General features: G+C 38.1%; 1 protein-coding gene across 1 annotated transcript in view; it reads left to right on the plus strand.

The window, feature by feature from the left end:
• Positions 1–5,259: 5,259 nt before the first annotated feature.
• Positions 5,260–26,453, plus strand: part of SCAI (suppressor of cancer cell invasion) — a 34,167-nt gene continuing 12,973 nt past the window's right edge. Inside the window, exons 1-13 of the mRNA XM_085300474.1 lie at positions 5,260–5,357; positions 7,036–7,167; positions 13,613–13,708; positions 14,339–14,425; positions 14,992–15,090; positions 16,477–16,573; positions 17,930–18,028; positions 19,103–19,255; positions 20,083–20,184; positions 20,906–21,007; positions 22,525–22,603; positions 24,676–24,775; positions 25,300–25,381. Coding sequence (XP_085156600.1) covers positions 7,061–7,167; positions 13,613–13,708; positions 14,339–14,425; positions 14,992–15,090; positions 16,477–16,573; positions 17,930–18,028; positions 19,103–19,255; positions 20,083–20,184; positions 20,906–21,007; positions 22,525–22,603; positions 24,676–24,775; positions 25,300–25,381 — 1,203 coding nt within the window. The 5' untranslated portion in view covers positions 5,260–5,357; positions 7,036–7,060. The remainder of the gene's footprint in view (positions 5,358–7,035; positions 7,168–13,612; positions 13,709–14,338; positions 14,426–14,991; positions 15,091–16,476; positions 16,574–17,929; positions 18,029–19,102; positions 19,256–20,082; positions 20,185–20,905; positions 21,008–22,524; positions 22,604–24,675; positions 24,776–25,299; positions 25,382–26,453) is intronic.

Raw genomic sequence — 26,453 nt, forward strand, 5'->3', positions numbered from 1 at the left:
CAAAATGTTAAATGCTAGGCACTCAAGGTGCCGTGTCCACTCAACTCTGCTTACGCAGCTCTAGGAAACTTCCCTTGCTTCTCCCTCTTCTTACTCAACAGTTTTTCCACTCCTAACTTCCACTACAATATGCTGTATTGCTATAGTATTGCTAACTTTTCTGTAGAGCGAGTTTTTTATTTCCTGCTGAGGAAACCTGTGTTAGATGTGAAGTTTTGAGTACTTTCTCTCACCAGACAGCAGAATTGCAGGTTATAGTAATCTTGGCTGAAGAATAGACCTGGCTAAAGGGATGTATCTGTAATTCCATTACTTAACATACCCGTGCTTGACTTTCGTTGTCAGTTTAATTTCTTTGAGGCAGAGTATTCTTTCACCATTCATAAAGTGTGCCTTACTTCAAAAGCTTGAATCCGAGCATCAGGCCAGTAGAGAGTACATACATACCGTTGTATTTTCCCTTCCAACTGAGCCTGGGAAACCTTAGCCAAAAGACAGCAAACTGCAGGGAAGTGGAAATGAGTGTGATGTAAGTGACACATAACTTTAAAAATACTAGCTAGTTCATGAAACTTTCATATGTTTCTTATGTAACCCATCCTCCTGCTGCCTTTCACCTCCAACTGCTTTGCATAGCCTTGTTGCTCTCTGAGATGCATGTAAACTCTTCTCCCCTGGGTGTTGCGATGAGATGAATTTGTACAATATATTAACGTACTCTACTAAGCAAACCTGGAATATGGAGTTCTAAGAGCATTTTGGAAACGCACTAGTGTGTATAGTGCAGTGTTTGACTAGCCCAGTTATTCTTCCTTGTATAGGCTGAGCACTTGGCAAAATTTTTGAGAGAATAAGTTTGCGGAAAGTCACTATTTTCTGACTTATTTTAAGTTTTTTAAACTAATGTTTCAGTGTCTCCTTTTGCAGATCCTAGAGATTTTTTTTCTGGCAGCATCATTCTAACATGCTACTTAAAAATATTTATTGTGCAGAACAACCCAACAGTTTATTTTGTATGAAAGAAAGGAAAACGCTTGAAGCAGAAGGACAAAAAATTAAGTAGGCAAATATTTCTAATACAGCTGGTCTCTCAAAACTGGGAGAATATCTTTTCACAGAAAAGCAGCAGAGATCTGGTTAGTGATTGCATCAAAGGAAAGGAGAGATCCATGTTGTGGTATACTACTATTGCATTTTATATATATATATATATTTTTTTTTTCATTTGGAGCTCAGATGTCCCTGAGGGAAGGACAGTGTCAGTAGCTATCTTTCTCCCTTTGCTGTGCCCACTTGCTGTTTCTAATAATAATTTTCTCCTGTCTATAGTGCTACTGCATTGCAACACAGTCTTTAGTGCAGGGAAGACCTCCTCCTTTCCTGAGTAGCGCATGCTAGTAGTTCATTCTTTGTACAGCACCAAATATTTCATCTCCAGTGAATGATAAGCAAAAACCAGTGCATGATATAATTAATTGTATTTTTGTTCTCTGTCAGAGTGGAAAAGCCAGCTTCATCTGTCATTTAACTGCTTGTTTCCTTTTTCTTTCTGTCTCCCCTTCCATCTTTCCTTTGTATTCAGATGTGTTGTGGCTGAATGAAACCAGGGTTTAAATTGCAGCAGCATGCATCGCATGTCTGTAACAAAAATGCTTCTGTGAATTTGGAATCTATGAAAGAATTATCTTCTGGCAGCTTTTCTAAAAATATCTCACAGATGGAAATTGTCATGCTTATTACAGCTTTACTCTGTCTTAAAAGTTCTTTCTCCTTGCATTTTTTTTCTTGTTTTAAACCCTTATTTGTTTTTCTGGCTATTTTTGTCCTAGAGGAAGGGAGAGACTACTTGCCTGTTATGTGGTTCAGTCTGAATATTTTTATAATGTAACTTCTGTACAGTGTTTTGTTTTTTTTTTTTTTTTTTTTTTTTTTTTTTCATAATGAAGATAAATTTGACTTGCAGCAAGTAAGAAAACCAGTCCATTCTAAGCAGGGCTCATGTTTACTTTTAAAGCATAATCTTAAGGATTTTCAGTTGAACTTTCCATTATACCATGTACATCTGTAATTGTACTGTATAGTTTAGAAGTACTCCTGTTTTCTGAACCTAGTGTGTGGTAGAGCCAAAGCATGCCTATAATTATCATGAAGAGAGTGAAACTTGATCTCATCCATTGTCACTGTCCAAAGTTGGTTATCTGAAGCATGCGCCTCCTCTCACCCCAGAGGAAGTGATACCTGGGGGGGAATAGATATAACAGATGTATCCACAGGCAGTTGTGCTTGCATCTTCAGATCATTAAGAATAGAAGTTGTTTCATAATTGTAGATAACTAGAGTTTCATTTCATTCTACTCTAATAGTGATTTAGCTGTTTTATTGTAAAATGACTTAGGAACTGAGGCTTCTGTGTTTAATTTACTACGTAGTGATAAAATAACTTGTCATAAGTCCCCGGAGTCTTCTCCATTAATTCTAACATATCAGATCAAGTGCTTTCTGGTCACCTCCCTCTCTCTAAAAGCAGCAGTAGAAAATGAGATTAATTTTGTGCCTCTCTCAGTATTTAGGTGATTAAAATTGGGTGAGAGGAATACCATCAAAATGTTTGACAAACAGCGATGAAGTTAGCCTAAGCGTGTCCGAAAAGCTGGCAGATAGAGGTTTTACAGCTCATGACATGGGTCAGAGTTCTTCAGGTTTCTGACACAGTTCTGTCCAAAGCCTTTAATAAGTGTTAAACTTGTAACTCAAGGCATGCTGATGAAACTATATATTGCATGTTAGACTCTGAATAAAACACTCAAGTGTTTCTTTTCTGTAATACAAAATACATATGGCGAACGGAAAAAGATATATTTGGAACATGTGACAGTAGAGATGTTTTTGTGGCAGTAAGTTTAGTAATGAATTTTTTTATTTATACCTTTAACTGTATTGTAGTCTTTTTTTAATAAACATCCCATTGCTGAGCGTTGCACGTGATTTTTAATTTCCATCTGCACTCAAGTCTCCCGTCTTTTTTATCTTTTTATTTCCGACCACTGTGTTTTGGTCATGTTCAGTAGTAGTACTTTAAAATTTCAAATGCTAATATGAAATCTTTTTGCTTAAGTCTGCCTCATTTCTTGCCATCTTCTCACTGCTGGTTGTTCCAGGATGATAACCATTTCTGGAACCATGAGCATCCCGCGTTTGTGATGATCATCACCTACTTAAATAATATGTAATGTAGAGATAGTAATATGCAATGGAACTGTTACATATTTCAGTGCAATCTGGGTTTTGTTGTCTTTGCTAACTTCATATAATGAACCGTCTGAAGCCTTCTGTTGTTGCGGTTGACCATTGGTACCTGGCAGGCATGCCCCCTGTGTCTTCTTTGTGGAAGAGTTATTTAACCAATAGGTGATTCTTTCTGGAGGGGACCTTTGAGTGACTGAGACTCAACTTTATTCCCCCTCTTTCAAAAAGTAAAGGCTGTGTATTCTAGTAAACATGATGCTTTTAAAAGATTAGTCAATGATAGATTATGGAAAATGATGGCAGTTTTGAGTTATTTACATCACCAGTTGAGTAAAATCTCTTTCCGGCATCAGATCAGAGGGACTTTCTGTTTACAGCTATTGACATTCTTGATGCTTCTCTCCTTTCTTGACTAAATGTTTTTGATGCCTAAAATCCTGGAGGGACTGATATTTAAAATCTTTGGTATGGTATTGGGATGCAAGATAGAAGTGTTGGTAGAATACTGCAAAATGTAAATTTCCTTCAAAGCATCATAATTCATCTAGTATGCAGTGTATACTTGTCCTAGGTGAGAGTAATAGCCTTGGAGGAAAGTTAAATTTCTGCAGCAGCCTGCAGCATTTATGCAAATTTATAGTAACTTATATTTGAGAATTGCACTTCTTAGGTGCTCTGTACAAGTATGAGAGAACGGTCGTTCAGGAGAATGTAAAGCATCGATGATTAGCTGTAAAGTGTCAGTGAGATTGGGCCTGTGAACTTATCATGCATTGGTTTTACAGACAGAAGATAATTCTACTTGCATTCATGAAGAACTTGTTGTCTTACGGCTACCCTACTGCTCTGAGACCAGGCCTTTGATGACCACACAGAGACACTTTTGGGTGTTGAATGCACATGACACCTGGGTTTTGTGAGACAGCACAAAATATATTTTCTACAGCATGATTTTTTAATTTATTGGCTGAATGATTTTTAGGATATAAGACAGATTTTTTTTCTGAAATGTTAAGTAGTATTGGGGGCAAGGAGGGGAGTTATGTGCCTTACCATGTAGGTCTCTACCTCTTACTCCCCACCCCAGATTTATAATACCACATTTCAGCTCAAATAGGCTGCTGGTTGTCTTTATAGCACATATGTGGCTTGATTGCAACGTACGTTCTTCATTTCTGAAGCTGTGAGTAGAGTAGACAAAAAGACTTAATATCCCAGTCTTTGGAGTGTACAAAGTTTTCAGGTCTTTCTGCAATGTAAGAATGTGCTTAAATGTGATTTGTTCCTTAGGTTCCTTTACCAGCAGTCTCTGACAAGAAGGCAGGTTGCTCCCTCTGCTTTCAGTAGTTTCTTTCCACAAGCGGAAGAGATAATTTTRCCCTCTGACTGCATAGCAGACCCAAACCCTCACACTCTCAGCCAGATCAGGAAGCTGAACCTGTAGAATGCTTTCCAAATATTTTTTTTAGCTGGGTCATCACTCTTTTTTTCCATTCTTCTCCTGACTTTCCACAGATGAGTATTGTGCTGAAGGTGTAGGAACTGGCCAGTTTTGAAGTAGACTCTTAAAATGTATCTCAATTGTCCATAGTCTGAAAGGCTTCCCCCCCCCGCCTTTAATGTTCTCATTTTTTGTTTTTCCTCAGGTTTTTATAGCGTGGAGATCACTTTTTCTGAAAGTATTTTTCCTGCCTTCTGATGCCTTTCAAAATGACAGGCAGTGAATTTTCTAGCTTATCAGTAGATTGCATAAGCAGCTCCCTTCACAGTGGATCTAGCAGATTCCTTTAATATGGGAACAGCAGTAGGTTTAGTTGTCTGCTCTAGGGCTAACTAATACAGATTAACTCAGTCAATGTTAGCGCTGGTTGGGATAACTGGTTAGTATAACTTAAAGGTAGCATAAAATAAAAATGATTTTTACCATTAAATACAAGGAGTGATATACTGACTGTATTAAACACGCTTTGCAATTTAAATAAACTGCTCAATTAAAAAATTATCTGAAGTTGCTCTAGAGTGTCCAGTCTACCACAGTGGAATACTGCAGCACCCAAGGGCCTCGCCACAGGATTTAGGTCGAGCTTGCTGTGGAGCACACAGGACCTGGGGTATTATCCCTCTTCCTGAAATTCTTGAATCACCTCCTGGCTGCTTCCAACATCTGTTTTTTAGATCTTGCTGTTTGCTTCAATTTCATATGTTGGTGCTTGAAGTACTTACTGTGTTGTGTTTTGTGCTGTGTGAATGTAAATGTTTAGAGATTTCAGATACAGGCTGGTGCTTCAAGGTGTTCGTGTCTGTTTTGCTAGGTTCACACCAACAGGCTTTGACATCTGGTTGCTATATTTTGAGCTCGTTATATTGTCTGGCACCCATATTGCAGTTACCTAACTATGAGTGGGATAGATGCTTTCCTACCTTTTTCTGGAGCTCTTCACCCAGTGGCTTGTGCAGCACACCCCATATTTCTGCTCTAGCGCACTGTCTCGTGGGCATGTAAAAGACAAGCGGACATGTGTTACACCTTGTCTGAACCCAGCAATCATAAAGCTGCTTGGTTGGCAGGATATGTTCACTAACTTATCCCCAATAGTTGGGGGGAACTGCCAATTTCTTCTATATTTGGTAGGCATGAAATACTGGTTCAGGGACGTATTTCTAAAGTTTGCTTTGTAATTGTGACGTTTATCATGACAATTGGTGAAAGTACCACCTCTGGRTACTTTCTAGTGATTGTAAGAAGCTTGCCTTGACAGTCCCTGGCTTGAGTTGGGGCCTGTAGGTAATTATTTATGCAAATAGCAGCCAAACAAGCTTCTGCACAAATGGAAATAAGTTACTTAAAAATGCTTACCAGATCTAGTAGAAAAGTTGCTGTAAATTATTGGTTCTCTCTGCATTTGCCCAGTTAACGGCACGTTTATCTTGCACTAATATTCTTAGAGAGCACAGAAGAGCCTGAGATGTGGCAGCCATTTCCAGAGGAGCACAATTACTGCTTTTGATAATTTATAGTTCACTTCTGAATGAGCAAAAGGATAATGCCATATGTATGTATGTTTGAAATAAGCTTCTAAAAGCTGATCTGCCTTTTTTGGCCTTTCATATTTCCTCGTTCTGTTACTAGGCTTTTCTGCATTATGTCTTAAAGCTTTTTGTTCAGGTGATTGCTGTACGATATGGCATTTTACTCCTATGAACAGTAAAAATAGATCTGCAGGTATCACTGTGGGGAGTGAAAACCATGTAACTAAACAGTCTTGGAGAAATAGAGAAAGCTTGATATTTTTACCATTCTGACTAAAATTGCTATGCTATATCAGTAGCAACTAGTGAGCTACAGTTTTCAACAGTTGCAGAAGAAAATGAAATGTAAACAGAACTGGAGCTTGTCTCTCTTTCAAATACTGTTGCAGGATAAACACTCGCTCTGCAGAAAGGCCAATTTAGAGAGAATTTCTTTGTCCAAATATGAAATCCAAGTATTGTTTATGTTTAAATCCTTTTATTGACAATTTTGTGTTTGTGAATACAGTCCTCAGTTATTTTATTTCTATGGTGCCATTCTTATTTTTAATTTTTCTCTGTTAGCTAGTGCATTTTGCAATAATTATTCCCATGCTTTCATTCTCAGCTGTTATTTTTAATGAGTCTTGAAAAGAGTAACCTGTGGGAGAGTTGCATGCTCTTTGTTACCATCCCTGTGGAACTGTACGTGCATCTAATCTGGCTGAGTTCATAGTGGCCCTCAATTATTGAGTAATATGGCTCTTTTCTTCTTCTTAGGACTGAGTTTACCCTAAAAGAAATCATGTCATCAGGAGGAGCTGAAGATGATATTCCTCAAGCAGAGAGGAAAACAGTTACAGACTTTTGTTACTTACTGGATAAATCTAAACAGCTCTTCAATGGCTTAAGGTTGGTGGATTTTTGACAGTGTTCCTTAGAAAAAGCATTGGAACATATATTTCGATGTATGAGTAGTGCTGAAGTCAGATGTACAATGAACAGATTAAACACAAAAACAGTTAAGTTGTTTAGAAGAGAACAAAGTGCACTTATTTATGGGTAGTTCCGGACCGTGTATGCAAGAATATCTGCAGGAGTAGAAGTTTGTTTCAGGCACTTCTGAGAGAGTAGGGAAGGAGATGTGAGAAATGTGAGTTGTATGTCTTGGTCATGTCAGTTAACAGTAAACTAGGCATTGGAAATCTCATGAAATTGATAGAATTTATACTGAAAAGTTATATGTGAAGTAGTATGCAATTGAGGACCAGATGTTGCTGTACACAGTAGACTGCATGTAAGTTCAAAATATAGCATCCCAGAAACCTTGCATTCTGTGTCAAAAACAAAAACAAACAAAAACCTAATAGATAAGACAAGAAGGATAGGCCTCGGTGGGATGGAAAGGCAAAAAAAAAGAGGGGGGGGAATAGAGTTAGGAAGTAATAAATGGAGACTTCCAAACCACAACCTGTATGTGTCTGGTGCAACAAGTTACGTTCAACCTAAACTGTGGAGAGTGGTCAAATTTGGATTTATTTACAAAACATGCGCAACAAAATCTTGAAAGTCTAGTAGTTGTGTCAGCACCAATAAGAAAAGGAATAAAAATAATAGAGAATTCAAGGAAAATAGTTCACATTTGGATAGTGATACAGGCATCCTACTTATTTTAATATACTCTGAATTAAAGATTATTTATTCAAGAAGTGTTTTATTTCAAAGTGTTCCTGAGGAATCACATGAGCAACACAGTTTTAGCTCATATCTAGTTGGCAGTTCAACCTTTTACTGGTCTCTGAGTAATACTGTATGTTTGGGCCCGTATAGCTTGCTGTTACTGAAACACAGATGGTTAGCAAAGATGTTTTTTCTTTTTTTCCCCTCCCCCATAAACTATTGATAATCTCTTTCATGTGCTTTCAGAGATGATTACTCGAGTCCAAAACAAACAGTTTGTGCTCCAAAATCTCAATGGCAAATGGGCAAAGCATTTTTGCCCATGGGTAAAGGCAAGCAGGTCTTGGTGAYTGCATTCAGCACCTCAGGAAATAGGCTCTAGAGGAAAATGACTGATCTTGAGGCCAGGATTTCTAGTACCATGCATGCCATCATATTGGCTTTCTGTTGCAGTTTGTTTGAAGTTTTGCCCTGCGGCACCAAAGAGGACAAAACAATATTGTTCATTTGTGGGTGCATGATGCTCAAGTTTGGACCACAGAGATCGCAGAGCACCTACAGCCATTCTGTCTTTTCTCCTTGGCAGAGAGAGAGTTAGTGTTTGTATCAGATCTCCAAATAGGAGATCTAGCTTTTACATGTATCTGTGATATTTTGCAGAAAAGAAACCTTCTTACCCAGGTAGATGAAAGGAGGATGGAAAATATCTTTGGATGGAATTTAAGTGATARGAGTAGAGATGAGTTTCAGCAGACAGCTCTGCTGTGTGAATACAGAAACATACCAGAGTAGGAGCCTGCGTCTGTCCTTACTATAACTTGACGTGATTATTGTAGTTGGTTGGCACACTGAACTTGACCACTGTTTCACCTACAGGATTTCTCAGAGCCTTTGATTCCTCTGGGAATAATGACTGGGTAAAGTAGCATTATAATTTTCAGGTATCTCCTCTGTTAGTGCTTTGTTCTCTTCTGGGTAGTTTACCTGGAAAGGACTTGGCAAGTACCCTGATTCTTAGTCCGATTGTTTGCTTTTCCTTTTAGCATAATAAATGCATTGATGCATGCTTGCCTTGTTCTGTTTCGAAGATGATGGCGGCCTTTGCTGTGTTTTATGCCATTCTGTTGCCCCTGTAATCTTTCATGAAAAGAAGTGGTAGGGGAGGGAGAGGAGAGCAGTGATTTCCTTCCTGAAACCTCCTCTGGGCACTTGAGCTGTAGGGAACTGAGCCTATAGCTGTGTTGGCAGCTGCTTAGTTATTGCTGCTGCCAAAAATGCAAGAACTCAGCCTGCCACGTCTTTGTTTCAGTAGCATTTCCTTCCTCTCTTCCCAGTGCAGATGCCAAATACAGCATTTGAGGAAAACATATGATGATCTGCCAGGGTTGCTGCTCCAAAGTATATTTCATGCTTGAACCACCAGTGAGACTCATCCTTTTGTGGCCACATCTGCTAAAATAACTTTTAGAAGGAAGGTCATCTTTATGGTATCTCTACTCCCTTGTTGAACAGCCCAAATAATGTGTTATAAGCAACTGTTAATGACGTGTTTCAATTTCTCTTTTCCTTCCTTTTCCCATTCCTACTAGCTTTTCTCTTGGGGAAAAATACTTGAAGGAGAAGAGAGAGWGTGTGTTAGGAAGCAGTTTTTCATGGTGTTCTGTTACCAATTATTATTTTATTTTTAATGTTAAAAAGTTTTAAGTGTGTTCAGTGTCATAGGGATGCTTGAAACTTTAGGAAATGAAAAGACTTTCCACATGTATCTCTCTTTCCCAGCACATAAGGTGTTATTGCTTGTTATGCAGGCTGCAAGAATCATGGCAGCTCCTTTCATGGAAAGAAGTGGTAGCATTTTACTGTTGTTTCTCAGACTTCTAGTAAGATGCATGATGCAGACTGAACCTCTTAATTTTGCATGACGCTGGTTGTTGGCTGTTGATCTTGATGTTTCCCATTTAAAAATATGAAATCACAGTCCTTTCAGTCCTTTCCTGAAAGCCATTACACTTCAGGAAAATGAATGTGAATGGATGAATGAGTATGAGATACAGAACCGTTTATGGCAGTTGTCATGCACAAAACAAGTTCTATAATCCAGGCGCAGTGTATTGCAGTGTAGACCAGCCTCTAACAGCAACATTACCTTTGTTATTTGGATGTTTATGCCTTCTGTCATTTGCATCCCCTGCTGCAATTCAACTACCATTTGACTTTGTGCATCCTTTTGATAACAAGTTCCTGTCAATATAAGTTTCCTGTGCTACCATTTGTCTCTCTGAAAAGTCTTGAGGTTGGAAGTTTGCAGGCTTTATTCCACTTTTCGTATTACTATCCCATCTTCATCAGTTACCCTTCCAGAAGATCAGCTATCTGGACATACCAGCTAGACTRCTGAATAGACAGTTTCTTACTTTGATTGATGATGATTTAGAAAAAATAGGACCTTGTTAGATTCAGGTAATGCAGCAGGCTGTAGTAGTAGATGTCCTGGGAGGGGACTGACTTCTTGCACTGATTGTATTCTTGCTGTGAGTGCCACTGGTGTGCTTTGTAATACAGTGTAGATAACTAGTCATCTGTATAAAATAATCCTAAATTGAAGCAGCTCCATTTCATCCTCTTTATCTGAAATGCTTCTTGGTGCTGCTTCATCCCTCCTATGAATCATAGAATCAGTAAGGTTGGAAGGGACCTCTGGAGATCCTCTAGTCCAACCTCCAGAAGCCGATCAGTAACAGCGTGAGCGGGTACCTCTGCCCCTTGCCTGTTCTGTACCCAGCAACCTGAGTCAAGTGTAGGGGAGAGAAAGAAAGAAAGGGCTGTCACCTTTTTGTCTTCATATAGCTCTATTACTGTTCTGTAGCTCTTAAAGTAGCAAAATGTTTAGCTATAATGTAGCTGTTTTCCTTTCAGTTTGCATGTGTAATATCTTCTGGATTATATATTCCATATCTGTTTGAGTGGGAGGGGCTGTGTTAATAAAACACTTTGCAATCAACTGAGCCTGTAAAGTACTTCTGGACTATTTTTCTGCAAATAGAGCAGATCCTATGGTACCTTCATTAAAGAAATTATGCAGTAAATGTCTTTTTTTTGCTTATACAATCCACTTTCTCACAGCAAAATTTCTTAGAGCAACAAGCGAACACAAAACAGCAAAATGAGTAGGAAAATGGGTGGTAGCAAAGGCCACTCTTGTCTGCAAAAGTCTGTGACGGAAACATGGTAATGTATTGTCATAAATGAAGTTTTATTATAGCCATGGCAGAACACTATCAAAAGAACAAGTGCTAGTGTCTGTTTCCATGGAGATCTTTCCTGTTCCCTGGGGAGCCGAGGAATTGCATGGTATTGTGCAGCTATGCCAGCTGCAATTAGGCTAGCATGCTGCTTGAGAAGTACACGTGTGGACACTCAGCAGTGACTGGGGACAACARTGGCCAAACACATGTACACTGCACTGACAGGAACTTTGTGAAATGCCACTAATTGTTTCACATAATCAGAACATATGCAGGGCACTGAGTTGAACTAGACTTTACAGGAATGTTTAGGTGTATACAGAGAAGAAATTGAGGCATTAACAGTGAGGGGTGTGCAAGGGAAGATGACAGGTGAGGTACAAAGAGTGTATTGACCTACTGATGATGGATAGGGCATGATCATTAGGAGAAAATAGATACCTGTTTATTTCCTGATTCATTTGTGCAAATACCTACTTTTCCTCAGTATTTGGAGGAGGAGGGGTACATTTAGTTGTCTCTTTGTACCAGTCCTCAAATGTCCTCAGCAATTTGGCCTGAAAAGTCCAAATTACTACTTGTAGGGTTCTCTGAGTAAACTTGTTAATTCAGTCATTCTTGAAATTAGTGCCAGGAAGCACCTTTTTATTTTTTAATCAATTGGAGTGTTGTTTTGTATTTACATTCTACTTTTTTTTCTTTGAAATTAATAAAGATTGAGTTTTGGCATGGAAATTTGTGCACTAGCTAATTAAATTTGGCATTATCTCTTGCTATACCAAAGCACATAGTCTTATCTTAAAACATTTATTTGAACAGTTTCTTAGTTTTATTTATTTAGCTAACATGCTTACATCTATTATTACAATAGAAAATGATGAATGATTCATTGCAGTAAGTGCTTTAAATTTGTGTGTGTTTCTGTCAAGCTGTATTTAGATGAGGATGTGTATTGTGTCGGTGCTCTGAAGCACACRTTTATACTTTTGCTTATCCCTCACTGCATCAAAGTGTGATCCAAGATACTGTACARCCAGTTGCAAGTTTGGAAGGATCTTATTTTTTCAGTAAAATCCTACCCAGATTCCTTAGCATCTTCATAGAACAGCAGCAGCAGGTCCCAGAATGGCTTTTCAGAGTGGTAGGAGACATGGTTGATAACAGATTCATCTTGCAACTAGTAACTCAGCTAGGACCCCTCAAGCTGTGTGGGAAGTACAGTTGGCTGATGAGCAGAGGAATATTAATTTCCTTTCTACCTAGGGTGCTGTTAAAGCAATTACAGCTAGCAGAAATGAGCCAGTACATTGCTCTGGAAATCCTAGTGTACGGCTTTGCTTGTCTTATTCCTCCAGAGAATGTGGCATGGTTATCAAAAGGTGGTGTTCTCTGCAGTCTGGCCCTCCCAGGCTTGGAAATGGAATATGCTCCTTTTTTATGCCAGTCTGCTGAAGACTAAGGCATTAAATGGGTCAGGTAGGTTAACTAGCACAGTAATTTTATAGAGCATTCCCTGAAGAAATCATTCTTGAATCAAATGAAAAATTATGGTATCTTGATAAAGCTACTCCACTTCCATGTAGAGGTGTATACCTGCTTTGAATCACCTGCATAGAATTGAAAGCAACATCCATTCAGTGAGGCTGAGAGATTTTAATTTCTTCCATTGCATTTGTTCTAAGAGTCTAGTAACTCATAGATGAAGACCTTTTGTTAAGATTGAGAACAAGTATCTTTAAAGCTAAAATCCTTAGCACTATATCACAGGTGGGAGAGGGGGTCAAGGGGAATATATCACCACATGGAAATCAAGTGAAGGTGTAGAAGCAGAATTCGAGTAGCTTGACTAACTTGTTTCAAAGCACTGGCGACCCATGTGAAAAAGGCAGAAGAACTCAGGTTTTGATCGACGTATCACTGAACGAGAGTTGGAGGGTGACAAATGTTCCAGTAATAATGTAACCTGACCCAGGGAATGTTAGCTGTGGGCATCTATATGCTTGTTTGACCTAGTGACTTTTGACAGCTGGTTTGTGTTTTATATTATAGGGTCCAGTTCTGAAACACATTGAGCAGCCTCATCTGTTTGTAAAAGATGATTTCTTTAATAAGTAGCAAGAAATGTTAACAATCTAAATGAATCTAAATGAACTAATTTCCATTAGATTATTCTGCTTCTTCTTGGATTGGGGTGTTGCGTGGTGGTGGTGATTTTTTAACTATGATATTTTAAGGATCCAGTTTAACTTCATGTGCATATAACCATAAAATTATTTCTTTCTTAACAAGCATATAGGCATAGGTTGAATTTCAAAACATTACAAGGCAATTCTGAACAAAGCTGTCCTATCATTGATGCAAATCTGCTGCTGACATGCTAAGATGACTGAAATCTGCTCAGTARCTCTGCATTTGTCACTTGTCTGTTGCAGGGATTTACCTCAGTATGGGCAGAAGCAGTGGCAATCCTATTTTGGGCGAACGTTTGATGTTTATACCAAGCTATGGAAATTTCAACAGCAACATCGGTAAGAAACTGTTGTAGGCAGCTGTGTTCTATGGATTTAAGTGCGACTTTATGCCTAGAGGCCTCAGTTAAGACTGAGATTTCACTGTGTTATTCAGGCATGAAGGGAGGGAATAGTCACTTAGTCACTTACGGTAGCGCTCACAGTCTAATACATTAAAATGTTGCATAATTTTCACTCTTTTTTTTTCTCTTTTTAAATAACTTCTTGTTCTACTGGAATACATGTTGCTTTAATGTATTACCAAGGAGAAGCTGAGATGATGGCTTCTGCAGTGCAGAAACCCTTCTGGAATGGTGTGAAGTGTCTTGCTGCAGTGTAGACTCTGAGCTTTCACACCTTACATTGGCTGTGTAGTCCGAATGTTCTCATGAGAAACTGTAACCTTTTGTTCTGAGTATTTTGTGAAACAACCTTATATATAGCTCTGGCAAGTTTTTGCAACATAATGGTCCTTGGTCTGGTGTGTGTATGCAGTGCTCTTGGCTCTGTGAGGGACTGCCACTGAGAATGCCACACCAGTAGTGAAAATAGAATTTGGCCTTACAATGGCTTGTTGTCTTGTCTGGTGTGATGTTCTGAGAAATTCTGGAATGCCTTTTAATCTTTCTTTTCTCTTTTGCAAAATAGACAAGTATTGGACAATCGGTATGGGTTGAAGCGGTGGCAAATTGGGGAAATTGCCTCCAAGATTGGGCAGCTCTATTACCATTATTAGTAAGTAAGCACAGAAAAGGATTCAGTAGAGCAATGCAGTGTTAGTGGCAGTTCCATGGGAGGCTGCTGAGGTTGAAATGAATGTGTCAGTTGAGCCATGATGCCTGTGTCTGAATGAGGAAGTACTTGGGACTGCATGGGCATGCTGCAGAGAAAGGCTCCTGTGAGCCTGATACCACATTGCTAGAGTCACATTGATACTGCCTAAGGACTTGTCTCCTACCTCAAAAGTAGTTGAAAGTCTTCCATGTGTGCTGCATTTGACTTTTGTGCAGAAGTGTGATTTACAAATTTGGGAGCTTAATATTCCTTTAAACTTTTGAATTAAACTGTCACCTGTACATATGGGAGCAGATGGGAAGATCTAATTCTTATCTGAAATAGAATCCAAGCTCAGAAATCTGTCTTCCTCGCATGCACAAAGAGTGAGAGTCAGGCTTTCATATGATGTTACTTGAGGAGGGAGTTTTGCTATTGATGCACAAGATGGCTGAAGGGGCAGGAAGGGAGAGTTGGGCATGGATTTCCCTCTGGACCAGTGAGCTAATCTGTTTCTTCCTCTACAGCTTGCGCACTTCTGAAACCAGCTATCTGAATGAAGCATTCTCCTTCTACTCAGCAATCAGGCAGAGGTCATACTATTCCCAAGTCAACAAAGAAGACAGGTATGTCGGAACTGTTGTCCTCCTTTTTTCAGAACTAGAACTGTATATGAAAATAACAAATAATTATAAACTATAGGAACAGAACTGGAATAAAATCAGTGTTGTTGAAGGATTAGAAGAAACTTCCTCCAACTGTGATTAGACACCTCAATTTAAACAAGAGCTTGGCTGGAAGACTGGAGGGATATTCTATTGTCAGGTCCTGGTTAGAAAGCTGCTAGGCCCACAGATTTGTCACTTAGAGTCCTGAGCAGTAGTAGTGCTGGGAACTAGTATTCTGCAGCTGGAAGATAAGTCAGTTGGGGTGAAGCAGAGGAACCTGTTTGTTTCTTCTGATGAAACTTTTCAGAGGAAGGGCAGTCAGTACTGCAGTACAACAGCCCTTTATAACTGACTAGGACAAAATCCAGGAGCCTCAGGAGGCCAGTGCAGGAGGAATAGCATCTTCGTATAAGACACTATCCTGAGAAAGAAATACTAGAAACAATGCTAGGCTTCACAGTGCAGAGCAGAGGCTACTTGCCAAGAATGTAGAACAAGAAATAAGAACAGGTAGAGAACTTAGTTTTTTGGATCCTGATCCTGTGTTCTACTACCCAATAAACCTTGGTTCCCTCATCAAGTTAGTTATAGAAGAAATCATTAGATATCATCGTCAGCATAAGTGCAGAAGGTCATTCAGTTAAGGAATCTTCTGCCAAGCATTCAATGATCTCTGGACTTTGTTAGTTGCTCTTCTGCAGATGTTCTGTTGTCTAAATGCATCTGTGCTCTACAAACAGATGAAAGTTTCCCTACTCTGTTCTGGTATCTGTTAATCCTATAATCTCGTCTCTTATGAAATTCTCATTTTCAGTCTGAGTGCTTGAGCTTTTTCAGACAAGGTAGGATTGAGTACACATGTTTCTAGATGCTGTTAGAAGATTTTAGAAATGGATGAGTAATTRCAGGATGTGCTGACGTGCAGATGTTTAAGTTGTCTCAGGTGTTTGGACTCTGAGCCAGCTGTGATCATCATGTGATGCAGTGGAGTCGGATACAGCCCATGAACTGTCAAAAGGTTTGAAGAGCCAGCTATTATATCTGACTCCCCTGCCTCTTCTCAACTAAGGAGCCTCTGGGGGAGGTTGGGGCTCTCCAGATCTGTATTGTATGACCCTGTATGCCAAATATGCCCTGCTGGATTCAAGTTTAAATAAAGCTCTAAGTAGTCAGGTAGCTATTATTTGGTCCCACATGAATGTAGCTAGCACTTCTAATCTGCAGAGTCTTCAGCCTCTTTCTGGTCTTTAACTCCTCCCCTCCTACCTCCCAGTTCCCCAGTTGCCTGTTGATTTTCTGTTTTAATCTCAGATTTGCTTGTGTTGTTTTCATTGCTGTGTTTAGGCCTGAACTGGTGGTTAAGAAGCTGCGTTATTATGCGAGGTTTATAGTAGTTTGTCTCTTGCTCAACAAAATGGATGTTGTAAAGGACCTTGTAAAGGTATGTTAAAATGAGGATTGAGATGCAGGGGGCTGCTGGTTATAGTTTACTTTATTTGAAATTGCACTCGTTAAACCTGTAGTATAGCTGCTACTGATAGTTTTTTGTTCTCTTTTGTTTACTTTGACTGTGCTCTTGGAGATTGCAGAAGAAGGAATAACATGAATAGCTGTGGAGACATCCTAGTATGACATGAACGTTTGGTTAGAGAGAAAATTTAAAAATTCATATAGTTAACTGAGAATAAACTGCAGGATGGATGTTTTTCATCTGAAAGTATGAGGATGATCCAGTTACCTTTTGGTATATCCTCATTCCCGTAGTGGCTTTAAGACATCGGTGCAATCTTGTCCAAGTCTTCATGACACTTCATTGCTGTGAAAGGCGATGTCTCCTAGTTAGATATTGAGCTTATTTCTCTTCCTTTCCAACTTGTTTCACTTTGTCCCACTTTTAGGACACATCCTGAATACATTTTGCCCCTTACAGAGACCCATGAAAATGTTGAACGTTGTAGATAATATTATATAATTGGAGAGGTTGGATATGCATATGCCTCTGCTGTGGAAGTAAAGTACTGAATGCATATAAACACAACTCTTTAGGTACAACAGATAGAGTGTAGACCAATGTTCATCATTGCCTTGCTAGTATATCTGACATACRACTTGAAGAATATCTTCTGTGAATCAGACGTGTAATTATGAAACTTTAAGCCCAAATGATTTGATAATGTTGTTTGAACACTGATTGTAAGTATTCTAGTAGTTACAGTCTAGAATGGGAGCTACCTTAATGAACAATAAAAGCAACAGCATACTTCTCATGACAACATGTATTTCCCAGATCCCTCTAACAACTTCCTGTAAGCAGCTTCTAGTATTGAATTTTAAGTTGCATCACTGACTTTGTATCTAAGCTTACTTGAACTAGCAGAAGCAGCAGCTATGAAAGGCATACCATTGACTTTCTGAATGTATCTAAAGTTACCTGTAACCTTACCTTTAAGTCCCTGTTATCTGTTGTGTATAATAATAGCTAGTGATGTAGCGATATGCAAGTGTTATAATTGAACTTAATTCCAGATACTCTTTGCATTTGGAATTACTTAAAAGATATTTTATATTGTAAAAACTTACTTTAACCCTGGCATTCTGTTTTCTGAAACAGCATGTTTTGGCTGTCGTGTTAGTTTTAAGTGTGCTGTATACATTCTCAAGTAAAATGATCTTTTTCCTTCTTAAATAAGCTGTGTTTTAAGGCTGGCACAGCTAACCAAACTGTAAACTTACTAGCTGACTATTATACTCTCAGTTTAAGAAGTAACTGCATTTTTCTTTGAACATTTTACATCAGGAGCTGTCAGATGAAATTGAAGATTACACTCATCGTTTTAATACTGAGGATCAGGTAGAATGGAACCTAGTTCTTCAGGAAGTGGCAGCTTTTATTGAGGTAGACTATAATTTCCTTTTTATTGTCAATTTAAAAGTAAAATTTTCTGACTTCTTCACCAATGTGTTCCTGTACCACCGCCTCTGTGTGGTAAGCAGGCGTGCCGTGTGCGGGGACAGTATTCCTGTCCAACTTAATCATTGAAATGTGTTTACAGTAGTGTAGCAGTGACAGCTGTTAAAGTGCCTGAAGAGTCAGATCTGGTCATGTAACATAGTGAAGACAGAAGCATGAAGCAGAGACCCACTTGGTTGCCTTTTTGTTTTTGATCTTGGTGTTCAGAAAATGGTGGAATTGAAAGCACAGCAGTTACCATGGTCAGTATTTTGGAAAGACTACCACCTGTAGTCCTATTGTTGTAGAAACCAATCCAGTTTGCTGACGTTTTGTGTTTCAGAGTGTACTTTGATTGTTTGAATACTGGCCTATTACACTGGCAGTGCCTGAGCAGTATGCAACAGAAAATACAGTGTAATTGTGACAATTAGCATAGTTGTAACATGGCTGGCTTCTAAAGCTTATTAAAAGGAAAATAAATTCGTTTATTCCATGCAACAGTGGATAGTGTTCTACTGTCCTCATTTTTGTATGGGAGGTCACTGTGTAACAAGAGTATTTATTTAAATATTGCCAGCCCTGATGGCAGCATTATCATTGGCTCATCTCCTGTACTACTTGTTTCTGGGAAAGGAAGGCAAGCTAAAGTAATGCAGCATTCTTCTGTAGTGTAGGAATTATTCTGTGTGAACTGTAAGATCATTAAAGATACTTGGTTCCTCCAGTCTAGAAAAGTTAAAACGGTTTTGCCTCATTTGAGAATATTTTTCTGTCGACTATACATTCAAATGCTTGTACCATGTATTTCTTTTTAGTCCCTAAAAGCTGCTGCTTTTCAGAGTGGAAAGGCATTACTCTATGGCCTGCATACAAATACAGAAATATGTGTATGGCAAATAAATTTTAAAAATCTGCCTCAGTTATGCAATGCCTGTTGTAAGTGACAATGCTTCTTTCTTCTAATTGTGAATCTGTATATTTTCTTGAATTCATAATTTATTTTGGTTGTCTTTCTAGGCAGACCCTGTAATGGTTTTAAATGATGACAACACCATTGTAATCACCTCCAACAGGCTTTCTGAAACAGGAGCTCCATTGCTAGAGCAAGGAATGATAGTGGGACAGCTCACTCTTGCAGATGCGCTGATTATTGGGAACTGCAATAACCAGGTAAATGAGATTGCATGGACTTGGGTTTGTTTCCTTGGAGTTCACAGCCCATCTCTCTGTGATAGAAACTAGAGGTTCCAATAGAGACACATATTCAAATATTTCAGTAGTGATACTTGTAGTGGCAGCAAGCAGWGAGTTTGTCAGAAATAAAAGACCGCTTTAAAAAAATGTTATGCTACTGGACCTGTGGCAGTCATCTCTTATCACATATATCCGTCATGTCAATTAAGTAGGTGTAGTTGATTTTCGTCTAAGAGATTATTCTTAACAGTCTTCAAGCATGAGGGGCCCCTGGGGTGTGTCTAGAAAAAGCTTGACTTAGGCTTTCTTATGACATGTGCTTCAGCTTGTTTTAAGAGCAAGGCTTTTTAAGAGATTCAGGATCTTGGTTTTTTGGATGATGGTGGTGATAGTGAAGTCGTATGGATTTCATGACTTCTTTCTGAGGTCTTTTTCCAGGTAAGCAGTAGTACTATGTCTAAACTACAGCCTGTGTATCTTTCAGATTTTGTCTAAATTCATAGTACTTGGTAGGTTTCAGCACTTGACTTGTAGACACCTCAGAAAAGCCTGTAAGTTGCTAAGCAGAGGTCTACACTACAGTAAACCAGCTAGGCAGACCAGTAATAAATAAACTTTATCTTCTGTGAGCTCTTCCAGAAGTCATTTACAGTCTTTAGAGATTAAAAGATGACATTAACAGGTCCTAYTGAGACAGAAAACAGTCTCTCTGGGATGCAGTTGAATCTCTTACCTGGATAATTCCCGAGAAATAGACTGTTTAATGTGTATCAGGCAGAATAAATAATTGGACTCTTTTGCAGGTCAAGTTCAGCGAATTAACAATTGATATGTTCCGAATGCTACAAGCACTTGAAAGGGAACCAATGAATTTAGCTTCACAAATGAACAAACCTGGAATGCAAGTGAGTTTTGTTCCAATGACCAACCTGGCAACAGGCTTGTATTGATTTATGGTATGATCTTTCTGTACTGTCACTGTGCAGAGTAGGTTAGGAAGGCTGATATAGCTCTTAATAGAAGTTAATGCAGGGTGCCTCAGACCTGTACAGTTTGACCCAAGTAATGACTTTTTCAATTTTAATTCGAATCTTCACTAGTGAAAAATTAGCAGAAATGATTATTTGGGCATGTTTTCACTAATGATTTAAATCTGTCTAGCCTGAGTACTTCTGAAGGAGTGTCATGTCCTCCTTGGCCATATGTACTCATCCTTTCCTTTGTGTTGACTCTAGCAGTCGTACAGCCAGATAAGAATTTCATCATTTTGTTGGTACATCTGAAAACTAAATATCCTCTTCAGAGAAAACACAACAAATGCATAGTTTTAATCCTCAAGCAAAAGGAAATGGTTAGATTTTCATATACTTAATTGAATAGAGAATGATTTTTGTTCGCTTTTTCCTTAAATTATAGTTGAGAGAGTAAGAAATATTTGGGAGACATTAAATTGAGGGATAATATAAAGTTCTGGTGCCAATGCTGTTTACACTGATTTGCTATGTAGTAGGGAAAGCTGCATGGGGACACCGCTATATGGGGGAATTATATTGAAGATGAATATTCTAATAAATGGAAGCTGCTTTGGTGATATTAGAGGGGTTTTTCTTGTTTGTTTCTTAACAGGAATCAACAGAGAAACCAGCCAGGCGGGAAAACCCTCATAAATACCTACTTTATAAACCAACTTTTAGCCAGCTGTATACTTTTTTAGCAGCATCATTTAAGGTTTGTGATATTGGTGAATTTATTTGTAATAGAAAAATATCCAGAATGGAACATGACACAGAATAAAATGTGGATGAGACAGTTTTTTCTGTTTCATGGTAATGAAGCTTTGTTGGCTTTTTTTAAAAYGTAAAATAATTGCCAGAGAGGATGGAGATATTGTAGATATATGTAATTTGTATAATAAAGGCAAAATTTTTAACTGCTGTTAATGGAAAGAAAAACTTTTACGATGGAAATCCCACTTGCTGTTTATACAAAAGTTATTATATCATTGCTGAAATACAGCCATCTTCAAATTGAAGACTGAACTGTTCTTATGAAAGAGGTTTTAGTACTAACTGTCCAGTATCAAGAGCAGAACATGGTAATAATATAGAAAGTGTATGTAATAGTTAGATGTGATTTATCTTATCAAGTAATTTTTGTGTGTATATAAATATATGTACACACGTGCACACATAAGCAGACATGTATATTCACTGGAAATACTTCTTGAGATAAGAGACTTGGAGAACAGATGTTCCTCTACTGCATATTTTGCCAAACACAATCCAAAATTAAGGAAGTATGTCAAGAAACTACTGCTCTTAAGCATTTCATATACCTTCTATGTCTCTAATTCTGCATCTCCTCTGAACTGCACACCTGTCTCCTGGATGTGCTATTTTTTATCTGACTGTCTTTATTAACCACCTTTGTTCCATGTAAACAATCTATATGTTTGCAGACTTCAGAACATTTGCTGAGCTCAGTTTCATTTAATGAAGTTTAATGGAGTTGCAGGAGTTGCAAATCAGCAACTTAGTAGCTGATTTAGTAGCTGCTAAGATTTGCTACTTGGATTTAGTAGCAAATATGGTTCCTATAAAGGAATAAGTTTCACAGCTGATTAAATGAAGATAATACTTCCTTACTGCTTATAATTCTGAGTGCTTGTATGCTGAGCTTTCTGCTGAGATTAAAAGTGTTTCTTTCCTCATGAAGACAGCCAAAAGAAAGATGGAAAATAGATTGCTTTTATAGGTTTATATAGGAAGTTGGACATGTTGTGTTTGTTTTCCCCCTATTTCTTCAAGCTTCTCATTTGGAAGAAGTGAGTGTTACAGGCCATGGTGCATTTAGAAACAAAGAACTTACTCTAGAAGCCTGAATCTTTTGGGAGTTATGCTCTGCATGGATCTTGGCAGTTCTTGTTTCCACTTCTTGGGAAACCTCAGATCTGGCTAGCTCGTAAGAGTCCATGTAGAAACAAACATTGCTTTTCTACTACTGCTTGAATCTCTTTTAAAGATCTGTATGAAAAAGTGTATCATCAGTTTGCATTTTTGTCTATGTGCTCTCCTATTCAAAGGGGTATATGTAGTGCAGAGGGGTATATATGCATACAAAGAACAGAATGAAGGGAAGTCAGAAGCAGGAATAGAACAAGCTTAAATGACGATGCTTCTATCAGGTTGATGATAGACTATAAATATATACATTTCTTCCCTTGCTGCTTTTCTCTTGAATTTCAGGAGCTGCCTGCGAACAGTGTACTGCTGATTTACCTATCTGCCACGGGCGTGTTTCCCTCAGGTCGTTCGGATAGTGAAGGTACAATAAAGGAATGCTCCCTGTCATGAACAGGGCTTGAATTCTCTTTATGTTCCAGGACAAGTGACCAAGAAAGATGTCACAAAGCTCCTTTTTAAAAGACAAGTCAATTTTATTCTCCTGTCTATTTAGTAAGATAGCCTTTTCTTCACACGAACAGTAGTTAATTCCCTATGTTTTAATCAATGTGCATTAACTTGAAAGCTTTTCAAAGGACATATCCAGTTTTGATGCATCGGCAGTATTAAGTTTCACCAATTTTGAAGACTACATGACTCCATCTCCAATACTAGGAGAATATATTGTCAGGAAAAGGGTGGAAAAAGGGCTGAAGAAGTGACTGCAGAGATTGGGGTTTTTGCACGCATGTTGACGTGACAATTCAAGCCCTTATCATGATTTTTGACAATTCCTCTCACCTCATCCTTCTGTTCTTTGCAACCTAGCAGAATATTTGGATGCAGCTGCAATGTGAAAGCTGGAAAATGGTTGGCTGAAGCAAAAGCAGTCAAAGCATTTACATTTAAATAATTAAAGGAAAAATATTTTTAACATCCTAAATATTGTACATACCTCATCTGTTTGAGACTTGCATTCCTTTATAAGATGCATGCCTGATCCGTCCCCATGCATGATTTATAGAGCTCTTAAATGGTAAAGGAAAAAAAAAAAATTGCCACGTTTGATTATGGCAGTTTTTTTTTTTTTATTATTGCTTTTAATATTTTACTTTGTGCTGTGGCRTGGTGACACGTTTTAACTGAACTTTGTTCTTTAAAGCCTGCGCTAAACCCACTTTCACTGCATGTCTTCTTTCAGTTTAATACTTTACTGTAGAGGCATCCAGTCTCTGTTTTCTGATGAGCTGCATAGTCAACCTTCAATTTTCATTAAATGAATGCTATTACAACTGCTTTCTTTTAATAAGGTAGTGTTGTCTGCAAAGAGCAAAATGTTCTGCCTTATTAAATAGGAGAGCAGCTACAGGCTGCATTGTTGAGCTCTTATAAGCCATTTGTGTTTGACAGGTCACATGTGAGACATCAGTGCCAAATTAATGTATGTTCTGTTCCTAATTCTGTATTCCTAAAGCTTCCCTTAAAATGGAAAAGTGTGTTATGTATCTGAACCTGAAAAAATCATATTTGGTGGCAAAATATGATTCAACCAAATCTGCAAATGCATAACAGAAATCCTAATACTGTCTTTTATTTATGTTAGTGAGGTTTCCTGGTATCTCTACTATTTCCAGGTATTGCTAGCATTTTTTTTTCCTGTGTAGATTTTGAAATTTTTATAACCATTTCTTTCATCTTTGTCTATTGAACAGCTAAGCAGGTAGTTCAGTTTTGCAAACTTAGTAGAATGTGTCCTGAGCTTACCTTAGGAACACAAGTGAAGGTTGTGTGCATTTAAAAATGAGAATTCTATAAAATTAACCTTTCCTGCAGATCTGAAACATGGTTAGGAGTATTTTATTCTTTCTAGGAGTACTGAAAGCATATTCTTTCTCTGAGCTTTCTCTTCTCCTCTTTGCAATATTCAACTACTATTTGCAGTATTCTTGCTGCAGATAATATTATTATAGTTATTCTGAGAAGCTTCAGGGTTTTTAATTGATTTAGCCTGACATTTTTTGAGGAACAGATTCTGTTTCTAGAATATACTGGCTCGGGTAGTAATCTAAGAAAGGTATTAATTTTGCTATATGAAATATGTAGTGATATTTTCTTTTTGCTATATAATGCAATCACAACCAATGTTTGAGTCTTTTGCATTATGTTTCTGCACTTTTGAATAGTGAATAAATACATTAGAAGTTACAAAGTTGTCGGGTTTTCTTCTACTCTCTGGTAGATGCTGAAACTACTAAAAATACATAAAATTAAGTAGATGGTTAGTAAACTGGAAGGTCTCCATGTTCCGCCTTTCCCTCTTCAGAACTGCTGTAGTTCAGATTCGCTTTATTTTGGAGTGCTATTTGGTTGCTTCCTCCCTTTCATATCATCATTAAATCCATAGCTGAGCTGAGCTGACTCTGCTAATTTTAGCTTTCGTTTTGTCATGTATAGGTCCGTATGACTTTGGTGGTGTTCTGACAAATAGTAACCGGGACATTATAAATGGGGATGCTATCCACAAGCGAAACCAATCTTACAAGGAAATGCACTGGTAAGTTTCATGAGCTTGAAAAGGACAAATTCAGAATAATTTTTCTTTCCTGGAGAGAAATGCATCAAAGCCTCTTGAATTTACAGTGCATTTATTTGCATAAATGCATTTTATGCATTTTATATATTTTATGCGTTTATTTGCATAAATGTGGGTTGGTTTGAATTTGAAGAACTATAAATGAGTGTACAATTCTCTAAGTCACAGTTTAAATACTAGAAAAAAATTACTATATTTTAAGGTAATTTCTCTGTTACTGCAAAACTTCAAATTAGTGGTGGATGTCTCTTTGATGAGATCAACAATCTCTTTTGGAGCAAGAACTAATAGGAAGTCAAATAGTCCATAGCATAGACAATATCAAACGGGATTTGCAGTTATTCTCTGAGGCTGAATCTGAGAATTGGAGCAAGGGGAATCTGCTTTCTTTTTGTCTAGATATGGGCAGCTGTGTGTCTATGAGTGCCTTTTCACAACTTCACAGAAATTCTAGTGCTCTTTGAAGCGTCTCTTTCTCTTTTCAGTCTTCACCCTGGTGATCTCTACCCTTTCACAAGAAAGCCTCTGTTTATCATTGTGGATTCTTCAAACAGTGTCGCCTATAAGGTAAGGCTCTTCAATGCAACTGCATGTATGATAGGATACAGTGCCAACCCGTAGTTAGTTTACACTTTTAACAGGTTATTTTTTTTAAACACTTTGTATTCAGTCTTTCTTTTCTTTTGAGGTTGTGCATGCTAGTCAGGATCTGATCCTATGAATAGGAACAAGAAGGAGAAGCACATGAACAGCCGCTCATTGGAAAGTAATAAATCCTCCTGGAGGGAAAAAAGGTTCAAGATTTCCAAGATCTCTGGTGGGAGGTTTATTTTTGTTATATACCAAAGACAAATCTTGGTGTGTGTGCATGGGGGAGGGAGATAATCTAATCTGCTCTTTTTTTTTTCCTCCAGTCATCCACCACTCAGTTGCTTTTAAGCAACAGGAAGGAGTCAAAGCATTGAGCCTGATCTTGTAAATAAGGGGTGTCTGTGTCTGAAAAATGTCTGAACCAAGGAAATACAAGACACAGAAATTAGCACCCAGTATTACTGTAGAATGGTGTGTGTTGGGACAGTGAGCCTCCTCCTGGGGTGCTATGAACTTTAAGTAGAATTATTCCATACCAAATCACCATTGGGAATCTGCATTTCGGGTAATACAGAAGCAGGTGTTTTTAATTTCAGTAACCGTTTGCATCTGGATGGCTTTATGACATTTCATTGGTAAATGGGTTATTAAGAATGTACTGTATCTGGGGAAATTGTCACTTTCTTATGTCTTCCTTTTAATAGCTCCATTATTTTCAGTGAGGAAAGTGAACATTCACAGCTGCATTTCTGAGGAGGAACAGGGACGTCTAGTGGCCAGATGAACTTGCTCTTTGTTCACTATCCATTCTCTGCGTCATTCATTTTAAAGGCAATATGTTGGCTAACAAGAGTTAGGCTATCAGCGATCAGTATGATTCCTGTACTGAGCCAGGGACTTAACAGCCTTTAAAATGATAGGGCATTTCCACAGGGTTTTTGTTTGTTGTTTTGTAATGCATTTCAAAGGCTTTTTAAATGCTTCTGAATTTAACTTCGCCATGCCAGATTTCAGTACAAGTCTGCATTTTTCTTTTATTACATATAAA

Source organism: Rhea americana, unplaced genomic scaffold (genome assembly GCF_003343005.1).
Source record: "Rhea americana isolate MKP2758 unplaced genomic scaffold, rheAme1 scaffold_164, whole genome shotgun sequence".
Lineage (NCBI taxonomy): Eukaryota > Metazoa > Chordata > Aves > Rheiformes > Rheidae > Rhea > Rhea americana.